The following is a 13,744-nucleotide window of genomic DNA, read 5'->3' on the forward strand; positions in this document are numbered from 1 at the left end:
CGGGCTGATGAGAGGTGTTACCTCGAAACCGGTCCGGTCCTCGGATGCTTGATTCCGTTCTGGGAAGGACATGGCTTTTGTAGTTCGGACTGGACTGTTCCCATGGGGCACAGGGTCAGAGCTGATTTGCATATCGCCATTGTCTAACCCAGGGTGGTGTGGAGTGCAAAAAACGATGGATTTGGGCCCAGATCTTTGGACTGGGGTGAATGTGTGACATAGATCCACATTCGGTCCATCACCTGTTTTGTTTGCCTCTTCAAAAAGGAAGCAAAAGCATTCCTGATGAGCAAATTCCTCCCGTAAAATCCGCATAAACACCAGGCCAGCTTCAACATCTAACTCGTCTATACTCCTCCTCCTATGATATCTTGAAGATAAGACTTGCACAAGCTCCATTTGACTCCTTATCGCGGAGCTGTTCTCTACCCTACCTTTATCCCCCGAACTTTAGCATGTTTTTTGATGTCTTATTTGCGTTGTTTCTGTTTGTTTTATGGGTATCAAATGTTTTTTTCATCCCTTGATCACTTTGTAAAGCGCTCTGTTACCCTACATTGGGTCTGGTTCGCGCTATAGAAAACTTTATAAATAAAATAAAACTAATAACCAAATTTCTTACTCTGCCACAAAAGCACCCTAACCACTTTACTAAAAACCCAGCCCTTAACCTGAAATCACCCTTACACACCATTTAGCCCTAAAATAATCCATACCCCCTTTACCTCTCCCCAGTCCTTATAGCCAAAAGAAAATTGTGAAGTAAAGCATGCGAAGTAGAAACTGCAGAGTAAAGGTCACATACCAATGTGATGTATGAAAGCAAAGCACCTACCTGTGAGGCTCAAACGGACACAGGGAGAAGACTCCCCTCTGGCTGGTTATACAGCGGCTTCAATTTCCCAAGGACTTCTTTTTTGTTAGTAATGTACCCTTTCGGACGTCCCATTTTTGAGGAGGAGCAGCCCTTTGCGGCTCCTCGTCCTAATTTCTATGACCCTGTGTGGTCCTCTTGGTCCCTTGGAGCCAGGATTGTTTTTGTAATAATATGTCTGACTGCTTTAATATTTGCATTAGTTATAATGTTTATTCTGCACCAAAAACGTTTTTCTGAGCAATTGACTACTATTACTTTGCCCTTTCCTTGAAAATATTAATAGATACTCTAGCCCGTATAAAAGGAACACTGGAAAAGTCTATTGAAAATGTTCTTTACATAGAATTGGACTAGATGGTTCTAGGATTTGCTTTTTGCTTAGGGATAGAAAAACATTGATAATTCTGTTTGTGATAATAATCATTACTCTCTTATGACCCAATGCTTTGTTCCCTTTGTACTCCTGCTTATACTTTATATATACCCGCTTAATGAAATATTTAGAATGAAAAATGCCCACCTAGCAATTGATTAGAATATTGATGAATTTATGAAAATAAATGTGCAACATATTTTCTATTTTCCTACTAAATCATAGGAATATCTTTAGCTCATGCTAAAAGGACTATCTGTTAAAGATTGCAAGAATCGCTGTTAGCATGAGCTGAAAGCCATTTTGTACTTGGCAGCCACCTTACTTAGCCATGTGCTTGCTATGTGCTTTCTCCGTCTTCCAGAGCCTTGCAAATGCTCAGAAAGGCCTAGCTGATAGAATGCACCTGCTCCTAGGATAGAACTGTCAGGCTGTTCTTGCTTATGTAAGGAGAAATGTCTCTCCTCCAACTTTTTTGAGCAAGCACATTTTGTATACCCATATTAGTCAATTTGCATGCTGGTGTGTGCCAGGACCTCCCCTTTGTTTTATGCTGACCAATGCAACCTATGCATATATAAGGTCCCTGTTCTCTGTACTCCTTAGAATGCCTCCTTCAGTGGGCAGAGGGAACCGTATGACGCAGTCTCCCTCACCTGAGGTTAATAAATGCATTATTTTTATATTACAGCTTCTGTGCCAATCTCTTCTTTGTTGGTTAAAACGACTAGGTGTATCAGTGAACCCCTTAGGAGGTTTATATTTCTTCAAGATGGTCGCCATACTGTTTGTAAAAATATTAGAAATACGAACTAGCGGACCTTCGACACATACAGTATTGGGTATGCCTGATAATTGGAATATTTGAGGGCTAATATGAGATTAAGTTCAGAGAACATACCATGATTATATATAATTAGTTACGAACTCACGGTGTCTTGTGAAAGCATATTGTTTCCCTCTATAAGATGGCCGCCACGGTTTTTTATAATAAACGCAGCTATACTGCAGGCGAAACTTTGCAATTTTTTTTATGGTTTTGTAACATTAGGAAGTCCAATCCAGGTCATAGATAAAAAGAGATCAGTGAACTTGGTGTTCAAAAACGTGGTTCCGATATGCTAAGCCCCTTTAATATTAAGTGTTCTCACTTTACAAGATGGCTGTTCCGTTTTCAACCCATACAAGGGATGGAATTGCGGCAATTGCGGCAGGTCACCACAGGTGTATTCAGTTATGATATGCCGTCAGAACCTGGCGATGTAGGCATAGGGGCTTGAGAAGAAGCCCAGAACAAGTCCCTTTGTCAAACCTTGATGGAGGGATAGCGATACGGGCGGTCGTATCCATTTCTGCTTTTAAAGGTAAGTAACCCGCTAAATGCAGGATGGGTGTTTAGCCTTAAGATAATTTATAGATGTACTCTATATTTTAATAGAATATAAATTAAGGGAAATTAAAGAATTAAAATTTGGTTAACATGAAACCAGCCGGGGTGACAGTGATTTTAAAAATTAACAAGTTGCAATCACTGAGTCCCTGAGGAAGAATGTACAGTCCTCTACAATATCCAAAATAAAACGGAGAGATACAAAGATGTAAGTAAAGGATTTATTAACACTCATCCTTCCATTTCCCTTTAGAATCCAATAGATTTTTACGGTCGTCTCACTATTTGGAGACAGCAGAGTTCCAAAACAAAGGCAGGAAATCTAATACGTTTGCATTATGAGGTATACTTCAAAATTCACTTTGCATTTTGCACACTGAATACTAACTATACATGTTCTCCACAGTAATAGTTGTTTTATTTTTCATAAATAAAAAGCTATCCAAAAGCATACCCTCCTGGACTTTGCGAAACAACACATATTGCGTTTTGCATTCTCATAAACTTCAATCAAGGTGAGAGATTGTAAATAGCTCCATCAAGGTAATTTGTTTATAAAACCCTTATATGAAATTCTTAAGCTGAGGTTTTTATGTTACAGTACAGCCGCCACACTGATTAAGTCTCCAAGAGTACGCCTTGATAAAGTGACAGGATACTGCACAGGTGGGCTCATGTATTTTTATTTTGAGTTCTTTATCACACGCAGGGTGAACATATCATTAAAGTTCTAATATATCTCTTGTAGTACAATATTCTGTACCAATACTGTAAAGGAGAACGACAATTCAGTAGTACATGTCTTTGCAATTAAGAAATACAGACGGTACTGGTGGGTTTATAAAATCTAGAATTTTGTTTATCCATTTTGGATATAATAACACGGAATGATTAGTGGTTTTGATTCAAGTGTAATTATGCTCCATTTTTAGAATCAACTACAGTGTCCTCGAGATTAATTAAGAAGACACTTGGGAAGCTGATCCCCTCTGAAAACCTAATAAAATGATTCAGGGGCTTCCGGATTATGGCTAAAGGTATGCCGCAATTATGTTCACTTTTAACTGTCCAAAAGGGACATGTTAACTGTGTGGCACAATGATGTATAGTGCTGTTTATTTTTTTTTTAAAAAGCTGAATTAGTAGATATTGTGAATAACCATAAATTAGCTTATTAAGGTTATGTTTCTGAGTTGCTAAAATGGTATCTTGTAAAAAGGGAATGTTACTTGTTTATAATTTTGTCTCTAATATAGTTTTTCATATTGTTCATTAAGATTAGCGCTGCCACACTCTGTGCCTGACTGTACCCCCGAGCTCGCCTCCTGTGGTATCGTATTGCCTGCTGATCGCTGCTAAAATAATTTGTGTGCCAGCCTGTGCATCGCGTATTGCTGATGATCGCATTTGCTGCTGCTAAAATTGATTAATTTGTGTGCCAGACTGTGCTTCACGTTTCTGCTGCCTGGATTATTTTCTGTGCCCCGATCTCGCCCTGCATCACCTTGTTGTTGTTTGGTGCCATTTTGTTGTCCCAGGCCGTCTCCCCTCCCCGCTCCCAGCCGCTGCTCCCCCGCGGCCCCACCCCCGTACCCTACAGCACCTAGTATCGATCCCCTCGCCACTCGCCACCCCGCTCCCGCCTCCCAGCTGCTCCTCCCTCGCTCCGCCCCCCTCCACTATCCACTTATGTCAGAACAGCCTACACGCAGCGGACGCGCCCCATGCACGCCGAAGGTGCGCCAAAGGTAAGCCCGTCTACGCCCGTCCGCGCCTGGACCACGCCCAGCGCCAGACCCCCTGGCCCCCGCAAAGCCCACTCCACCCGCATAACGTACGACTCCGCTACCCTCCCAGCACTCAACCCCGGTCGTCTCCCAGACTGCTACCAAGCTGCCCCAGGACACACACATAGACCCTTCACCTGCCACTCCTGCAAGTTCGACTGCATCAGGACCCACACCAAATCCACATACTCCAAACAGAGCTCCGACACTAACCACCTGAAGTGCATCCTACTCAACACCCGCTCGGTCCACAGACACGCCATTGAACTTTGGAACCTACTCGACACCACATCGCTGGATGTCGCCTTTCTTACAGAAACCTGGATGAACGCCTCATCAGCGCCCGACATCGCCATAGCCATCCTGGCCAGCTACAAGATCATCCGAAAGGACCGCATCAACCAAACAGGAGGAGGAATCGCCATCGTTCATAAGAACACCTTCCGCATCACGACCAGTTCCGATGACAACCTCACAACCGCCCGATGACTCTCTCACAACCGCCGAACACCTTCACTTCCAGATTCACACCAACCCTAAGACCACACTCAGAGGCACCCTCATCTATAGACCCCCCGGACCCTGCACACAATTCAGCAAAGACATCAATGACTTCATCAGCCCTCACGCCCTCCCCTCCGAGGACTTTATTCTACTGGGAGACCTCAACTTCCACCTGGAAAAGAACAACAACAACAACTCCACCACCCTTCTGGACAATCTCGCCAATCTCGGACTCAAACAACTCGTTGACACCCCCACCCACTTTGCTGGGCACACGCTCGACCCAATCTTCACCTCCAGCAAGCACATCTCCTTTAATCACACCACAGCTCTCCATTGGACGGACCACAGCTGCGTTCACTTCAACTACAAAAAGACTACGACCCACAACCACCCACAACCAATTCCCCGGAGAAACTGGAATAAAATTACCACCGACCAGCTCTTCACATCGCTTCACCAAAACCCTCCTGCAAAATCATCGGACCCAAACCAAGCAGCCACCAATCTCACACAATGGATCACCCTCAGCGCTGACGAATTAGCACCCCTGAAAAACCATCAAATCAAGCAAGACAGCAAAAAAGCCCCCTGGTTTAATGATGACCTTAAGAAATCCAAGAAGATCTGTCGCACCCTCGAGAAAGCCTGGCGAAAAAACCCAATCACTGACAACCTGGCCACCTTCAAGAACGACACCCGCAAACACCACCAACTGATCCGATCCACCAAGAAATCAGCATTCAAGGATCGACTCGACAACAACGCCCACAACAGCAAAGAACTATTAAACATCGTCAAAGAGTTTACCAACCCCACCGCCGGCACCAACGACATCACTCCATCCCAAGACCTCTGCTACTCTCTAGCCTCGTTCTTCCACAACAAAATCGCTGACATACATAACAGCTTTGGAGACCAGCCCACCCCACCTACGTCCGAACCAAAACCCCCCTCCAACAACGTTTACGCCTGGAACCCAATCACCACTGAAGACACCATCCGCCTGACGAACACCATTCACTCAGGATCGCCAACCGACCCATGTCCCCACCACATTTTCAACAAAGCAGACTCCACTATCGCACCCCATCTTCGAGACGTCATCAACTGCTCCCTCAACTCCGCTACCTTCCCGGAAAGCTGGAAACACGCCAAACTAAGCGCCCTCTTGAAGAAACCTACAGCAGACCCCACTGAACTTAAGAACTACCGCCCCATTTCGCTCCTCCCATTCCCTGCCAAAGTCATTGAGAAAGCCGTCAACAATGAACTCGCCGCCTTCCTCGAATCCGACAAATCCCTCGACCCTTCACAGTCCGGCTTCCGAGCCAAACACAGCACCGAGACCGCCCTCATCGCAGCAACAATTCAAACATTCAAACTCTACTGGACAACGGAGAAACTGCTGCCCTCATCCTACTCGACCTCTCCGCAGCCTTCGACATAGTCTGTCATAACACCCTTATACAACGCCTCAGCAACGTCGGAATACAAGGAAAAGCATTGGACTGGATAATCTTGTTCCTCGTCGGAAGAACCCAGAGAGTCCGCCTCCCCCCTTTTAAATCAGAGGCCACCAAAGTCATCTGCGGCGTACCCCAAGGATCTTCACTCAGTCCCACCCTCTTCAACGTATACATGAGTCCCCTCGCACCCATTGCACGCCAACACAACCTCAATATTATCTCCTATGCAGACGACACTCAGCTGATCCTATCCCTCACCAAAGACCCAAACACCGCCAAAACCAACCTACACGAAGGGATGAAAGAAGTAGCCGAGTGGATGAAGAACAGCCGTTTAAAACTTAACTCGGACAAAACGGAGGTCCTGATCTTAGGATCATCCCCCTCCGCTTGGGACGACTCCTGGTGGCCACCGGCCCTGGGAACCGCACCCATACCAACGGACCACGCACGTAACCTGGGCTTCATCCTGGACTCCTCCCTCTCGATGACCAGACAAGTCAACGCCGTCTCATCATCATGCTTCAACATCCTACGTATGCTCAACAAAATCTTCAGTTGGATCCCCACCGAAACAAGAAAGACGGTCACCCATGCACTGGTCACAAGCCGACTAGACTACGGAAACACCCTTTACGCCGGAACCACAGCCAAACTACAGAAAAAACTCCAACGCATCCAAAACGCTTCAGCCAGACTCATCTTAGACATCCCCCGCCAAGCTCACATTTCCGGCCACCTGAAAGACCTCCACTGGCTCCCCATCAACAAGAGAATAATGTTCCGCCTCCTCACCCACGCACACAAAGCCCTCAACGACCTAGGACCCGAATACCTCAACACGCGCCTGTCCTTCTACACCCCCACCCGCCAACTTCGTTCGTCCAATCAAGCCCTCGCCGCCATTCCACGCATCCAAAGATCCACCATGGGAGGAAGATCCTTCTCCTACTTAGCGGCCAAGACCTGGAATTCCCTCCCCACCCACCTCCGCCTCACACAGAACCACCTCACCTTCAGAAAACAACTAAAAACTTGGATATTTGATAAGTAAAACTCCCCCCTCCCTCAAGCGCCTTGAGACCCACTGGGTGAGTAGTGCGCTATACAAATTTAAACTTGACTTGACTTGACTAACATCGAAACGCTGTGTCGACAGTTTGTTCTTTCTTTTTTAACAATGTATTTTATTAAAATGTTTATAAATTGATGAATGTTTTTAAAGGTATGCAGAAACACTGTGATCTGGTTAATTGTTTGTGGTAAATTGTCCAATACTATTGAATAAAAATTATTTTTGTTAATAACAATAAAAAAATGTTTTTTTACATAGCATTCCCTTTCAGATTGTATGATTTACTTTTATATATATTCTTAATTTTGTGTTTCTTAGATATAGGTTTGTAATTTAGCAACCTGAAAATTTAGTAAATTTTGTCTAGATCACATATTATTGTATAATATCTCATTTCGAGCACATTCACCAGCCTTTCCACACAACTACAGAGTTAGTGATATTCTTGGTGGACTCCATTTGAATTAATGAAGCCTGCACAAGGGTGCCATATGGGCATGACGGCCACCATTTTAAAACCATAGATTCTGTCTTAGGATGCTACACGCACGAGGCATACACCATCTTGAAATTACATATATTCACAGAAGAGCATTTTTTTACTCTTTTCTGATCATACTGGGGGTCAAATAAATTGGGACACTATGACTAGTTTTTAGAAAATGGGATGCTCTTTAATTACTAGTACGCCATTTTTCTTTTTTTTCTTATCTCTGTGGATTGATTGCATTTATTTGTTTTTTAATTATAGAGAAAACATTATATTGTAAATGAAAGCATCAAAGAGATTACGAAATGCATATTGTCCAATTTAAATGTTTGCGTAAAAATCATCAATGGAAAACAATGACATATACTGAATTTACATTGATTTTCTTTGGAGAAAGTTAACTAGAATATATCCTATTTTGTCACCCTTAAAGCAATTAGTTTTGTAGCTGCATAAGAAGACATGAAGTGTACAACCCATTGCAGATTCATATAATCACAGCAGCTTCTCATGCTCAATCAATTAAAGGTGGTTGTTTGTGTTCACACTACCAATACTTCATATCTGAATATATGGAACAACAGTAGTTATTACACCCTTCCCAATCTGGTTTTAGAACATGTGTCAGCACAAAATCAACTCTTGTTGAGGTTTTGAATACCATTAAACTGGCAATAGATCAGGGTAAGCAGGTTGCTTTGCTGCTCCTCGATCTACACGCAGGTTTTCACACTATGTCCCACCCCATTCTGTTACAACAATTAGGAAATATTGCTGTCTGTGGCTCCGCATTGGCCTGGATGCACATATTCTTACTGGACCATAGCCAAGCAGTTTGGATGGCTCCCCATTCCTCTGAACCCTAGTCATTTGAGTTTGGAGTCCCCCAGGGCTCGGTATTGAGTCCTACATTATTCAATGTGTATATGACACCTCTTGCGGCGTGCAGGTGGTGTCGTACACACATGACACTCAAATTATCCTCAAGCTTGATTGGAACACTCTTGATGCTTTGAATAATTTCTAGACTTGCCTTTCAGCTGTGTTCCGTTGGATGCACCTGAGCAATCTTCAGTGCAACACCAGCAAAACGGAGATTCGGTTATTTGGTTCTCCTCCCCTGGTGTAGGATGGCTTATGCTAATCTAGTCAGGTTCCCCTAGGGGTGAAATTAAAAAACTTGACCTCATTTGTGGCTCAGTTCAATAGCGTTGTGGCCGTCTGCCATGGTCTTCTAAACTCACTAAAGAAACTTTTGTATCTGCTACGTGTGCAGTATCAGAAAAGTATTGTCCTTGAAATTGTCACACCCCAATTGGTCTGCTTTGGGGTCTTCCTGCATACCCATTGCAGTTAGTTCAGAACACCGTAGTTCGGCTTGTATTGAATATCCAGCCGCATTGGAAAGAGCAGCATTGACATCCCATAAAGGAGATAGTCCTGTTTGAAGGGCTCATGCTGACTCGCAGAGACTTTCACCAAAAGGGGCCATGCTATCTGAGGAACAGGATCAGACCATATATTCTGACTCTATCCTTACGCTCCTCAGACGCTTTGCTGGCGGTGGTCCCCAGAACTAAATGGAAAAAATTAGGTGGTTCCTCCTTTTTCATTCTTTGCTGCCTCCGCATGGAATTCAACCCCTTGCAACTGCAGGAGTTGAAAAATTAACAGACCTTTAAGCGCCTTCTTAAGACCTGGTTATTTAACAAAGCATTTAAGTAATTGTGTCAGCTCTGATAATCAGCAAACTTAGAAGCGGCGGGATACTCTGCGAGTAGCTGTGCCTTCTATAAACTTGATGAATAATTGAATGATTGATTGAATACCAAAGGCCTCCTTTCATTATTATTGTGGCTTGAACATGTGCTCAGCAAAGTCACAACATTTCGATCTGACAATCCATTCACCTGAATGTGTACCTTTGCCTAGATCATAATCAACAAAATGATCATGTATACCAGGATAATTGATTTCTTTTGTTTATTCAAATAATTAAACTTCCGGTGCCGTACAATTTATAATGAAAGCTGTCATCATGCGTTATTTTCCATCGACCACAACACAAGTCAATACTGTGCACTGTAGACTGGCAATTGTTTATGATATTGGAAAGTGTCGGATATCACTGAAGCGTATATTTCTGCCACCCATAGCATCAAATGTAATCACACACAACTAAGACCTAAGCAGATGGTACGCCCTATGTAGGTGAACTAATTTAGTCATTCTTAGAATATGCTATCAGTGACATAATGCATAGATCTATGGGAAAAGAAATATTGTTATAAATGTTCTCAATCTGAATATATAAATTGTTTTCCAACTGGATCAGAAACTCCATTGTGAGTGCAGCCTTCTCCATCAGATTATATATTTTCCATATTTTATGTTTTTTGTTGAATGGGACTGTGGTATGTTTACCAGAAGATTGTTAGTTCATTGAAAACTGATTGTTTTCGATATCTAATTTGTGCTGGCTATCAATCTGAAGATGATAGCGAGCACAGTGTTGGTTCGGTTATGCACGGTGTATCAGTCTGCACCTCACCTGGTTGTCGATTCTCAGTTCTTCCAGCGATGTGTTGTACTGAAGAGCCTCAATCAACGCCAGAACACCCATCCCGCTGATGAAGTTTGACTCAACATTCAGGCTTTTCAATGAGCTGTTAACTTTTAGCATGTCTGCCAGTGCCTTAAATGACATAAGGAAAATGCAGTGATGACATTGTCAACAAATCTAGACATCTATATCTTTTAGAAAGCGATAGGCCTCTCAGAACTTTGACAAATTCAGTTTTGTACAACTTTTCATGTCACAATGGGAGTACAAACCATTCTCTGAAAACAGTGGACTGCAGCGGTTCAAGTAGCACACTCTGTAAATTGCATAAGAGCCACTTGTTTTCTTTGAACTCTTTACTCCGGCAGGATTGCAACTCTGCTGCTGCATTTTATCTTTTTGTAAATGTAGATGGAGTTAGTCTCCTTGCAGCATTGACTTCATACATTTCTCCTCTACTGGGACCATACCGCTCTTCATACCTTTACTGGCTCTCTTCACTTTACAACGAATCAATGTAGTTTATTGCTTAGTTTAAAACATACTGTGTACTGATTATAACAGTATATTGACGTTTTGAAACTAAGTAGCTGGAATAAAATTCAAAACATGCCAATTATGACTTGTATAGTTTTACATTTAGTTAACATTATTGTGGTATGCTTCTGAATTGTAAAATCAGGTAAATAGATCGACAAACACTATCACAATTTCGTTAAATAAATGTTTATACTTCATCACATTTAAAATGACTTTTATATGAATCTTGCAACAAGCGCTCTGAATTTCTGGACGCAGTGCACTCTAAACATCTAATTTATATTTCATCATTAATGCTATTTCATATGTCATATTTTTTTTTTAATAAACACACATAATGCCACAAACGTAACAAGTAAACAGATTTCTTCAATCCTCAATGAAATATTTACATGTGCACCTGTTAACATGTCTTCCCAACTGCTTTAATATGTAGGACCGATAAGCATCTCATCAACATAAACTGTGGCTGAGAGAGCCCACCTCTCACTAGGCCAGGGGTACTCACAAACAGTTTCCCAGGGGCCGCAAAGTTTGGTCTATGGTGTGCCCGACGGTCGCACTGATGCCAGCGGGGTGTGTATGGGAAACAAGCACACATGTGTGGACATACCCACATGCATCCTCCGTACGCACATACTGCTATCCATTCAGAAGCACACATGTACTCATACTCATACCCCTGTGACAAGTAAATAAGTGCACACTCGTGTGCCTGGCATACATTGGCTCAGGAAGCGCGGCGCCTGTGCATTAGCGCATATAAAGCGACTGGCTGCCTGACCCTGACATGGTGGTGAGTGTCTGTCAAACTGACCTCTGCTCAGCCTGCAAGACACTCATCATGCGTTTGGAAAAGAGGGTGTCCCGCGGAGGCACTGACAAGCCTCCACAGTTGTGTGTACTCCTATTATTCATACTGAAAAAAATAACTGCATCAATAATTGTGTCTTTGCCAAGTCACTTTAAATCATCACTTTGATTTGAGCTACTTCTACCCTTAAATTATCAAATGTTGTCAACAAAAAAAAACGATCTTCCTGCTACGAACTTCGCTTCTGATTGGCCCTTTTCTCTCCTGGCACCTTTTGCTCTATTTCTCTGCCTTTCAAAATAGGTTTCTTAGCCCATTAGCTCAGTCTGACAATATGCATATATGCCCTGACCAGTTTCCCTTTACGATTTCGCTCAACTCATTTCAGTTCCATTAGCGATGTTTAGCTCTTTTTAACTCATTTGTCTACAGAAGTAGCTATTTTTGATTTTTTGATTTTGCCTGTTTGTCATTAATGTTATCCTGACGCAATGCTGGCTGCGCAAGAAATTCTCGAAATAATACCACATCTTTTCAAACCTGGCACTCTTGAAGTGTTGTCTGTGATGTGCTATGTGCTGACCCGAGTGGTGTTCTTTCTGTGAAATGGATGCTTCTGTTTTGGCCAGCTTACAGATAGCGTCCATATCTCATGATTCTGTTTGACCCTGTTACAGCACTGGGCTGAGCGCCTCAATACACGTCTGCTGTTAACTCCTTCACAACCGGCAGCTTGATGTAACTACCGAGGGCCCAATTCACACAGAGCCTCCGCAGTCGAGGCGGAATCTCCGCGATGAGACACTGCAGAGATTCAGCCCCACGAGTGTGTAGGCTACTCCACAACTGCGGAGGGTCTTTGTGAATCGTGCCACCAGTTTTTTTTGTCCCGATGAAGACATTGGCTGGAAATATGGTAGTGTTAAAATGTGTTAACCCTCCGAGATTTGGCACAGAATTTGTTGGAATTATCTTTGGATACGAAGAGGTTGAAAGGGAATTGGCTAGTCTGTTTACGGGTTTCTATGTCAGACAACAATAATACACTTGTGCCACCATTAACACATTTGATGGTGTTAATATGGTAATTGTGTTGCATCAGACTCACTTACATTAACAATAAATAAAGTTTGTGAAGGGGCACAATTATCCGTGAAATGTATTTCCACTTAGTTTGGGCTTCAGTTACATATGTTAAAATATTTGGTGTGGACTTCTGATACTAAACTAATTGATAAACATCCTTCCCTTCTCAGCAAATCTGCAACACACAGCTTTAACCCTAAAACCCCATTCCCAAGAAATGACCCTGGTGGCGTAGAGCCATATACACGTTTCACAAAACTGGTGCTTTCGGGAGAGTATTTGTGACTGCACTTGCAAAGTAATTACATGTTTGCCAATCACTGTAAATATATAAATTTCTACTTCTATAAGTAAATATGGACACCCGATGAACGCATACTCTTCACATTAAAAGTGATTATTTAGGCACACACGACTTACAAAAGCAACAGGATCATTGCTCCTTGTTCCTACTAAGCTTAATTTTTTAACATAGCTGTTTTTCTTCATTGATTCTGCATAGGCTTTTAACGTTGGTATTGGAATGTTCTGTAAGAAGAGACAGGAAATAGAGAATAACGACAGCATATCAAAATGTGTAATAACGTTTCACACCGTACAGTCACATCAAAACAATCTGTTTTCTTCAAACGGAGGAAATTTTGATTATCGGTGTATAACCCATGCGGCACCTAAGTAGCTTTTTAAAAATGAGCTGTGCACATATTTTAGCTAGGTCTAGGGTGCGAGTATGTCATTACCCAGTCTTTCTGGGACCGTTTTGGGACTTAACGCAG

The 13,744-nt window shown here is 42.7% G+C and overlaps 1 protein-coding gene across 2 annotated transcripts in view; it reads right to left on the reverse strand.

The window, feature by feature from the left end:
• Positions 1-13,744, reverse strand: part of TMOD1 (tropomodulin 1) — a 725,670-nt gene that overhangs the window by 106,430 nt on the left and 605,496 nt on the right. For both annotated transcript variants that reach the window (XM_086961851.1, XM_086961850.1), the window contains exons 7-8: positions 13,389-13,496; positions 10,517-10,660 (exon numbers count right to left, since the gene is read on the reverse strand). In XM_086961851.1, coding sequence (XP_086817977.1) covers positions 10,517-10,660; positions 13,389-13,496 — 252 coding nt within the window. The remainder of the gene's footprint in view (positions 1-10,516; positions 10,661-13,388; positions 13,497-13,744) is intronic.

The sequence above is a fragment of the Lissotriton vulgaris genome, chromosome 3_1 (genome assembly GCF_964263255.1).
Source record: "Lissotriton vulgaris chromosome 3_1, aLisVul1.2, whole genome shotgun sequence".
NCBI lineage: Eukaryota > Metazoa > Chordata > Amphibia > Caudata > Salamandridae > Lissotriton > Lissotriton vulgaris.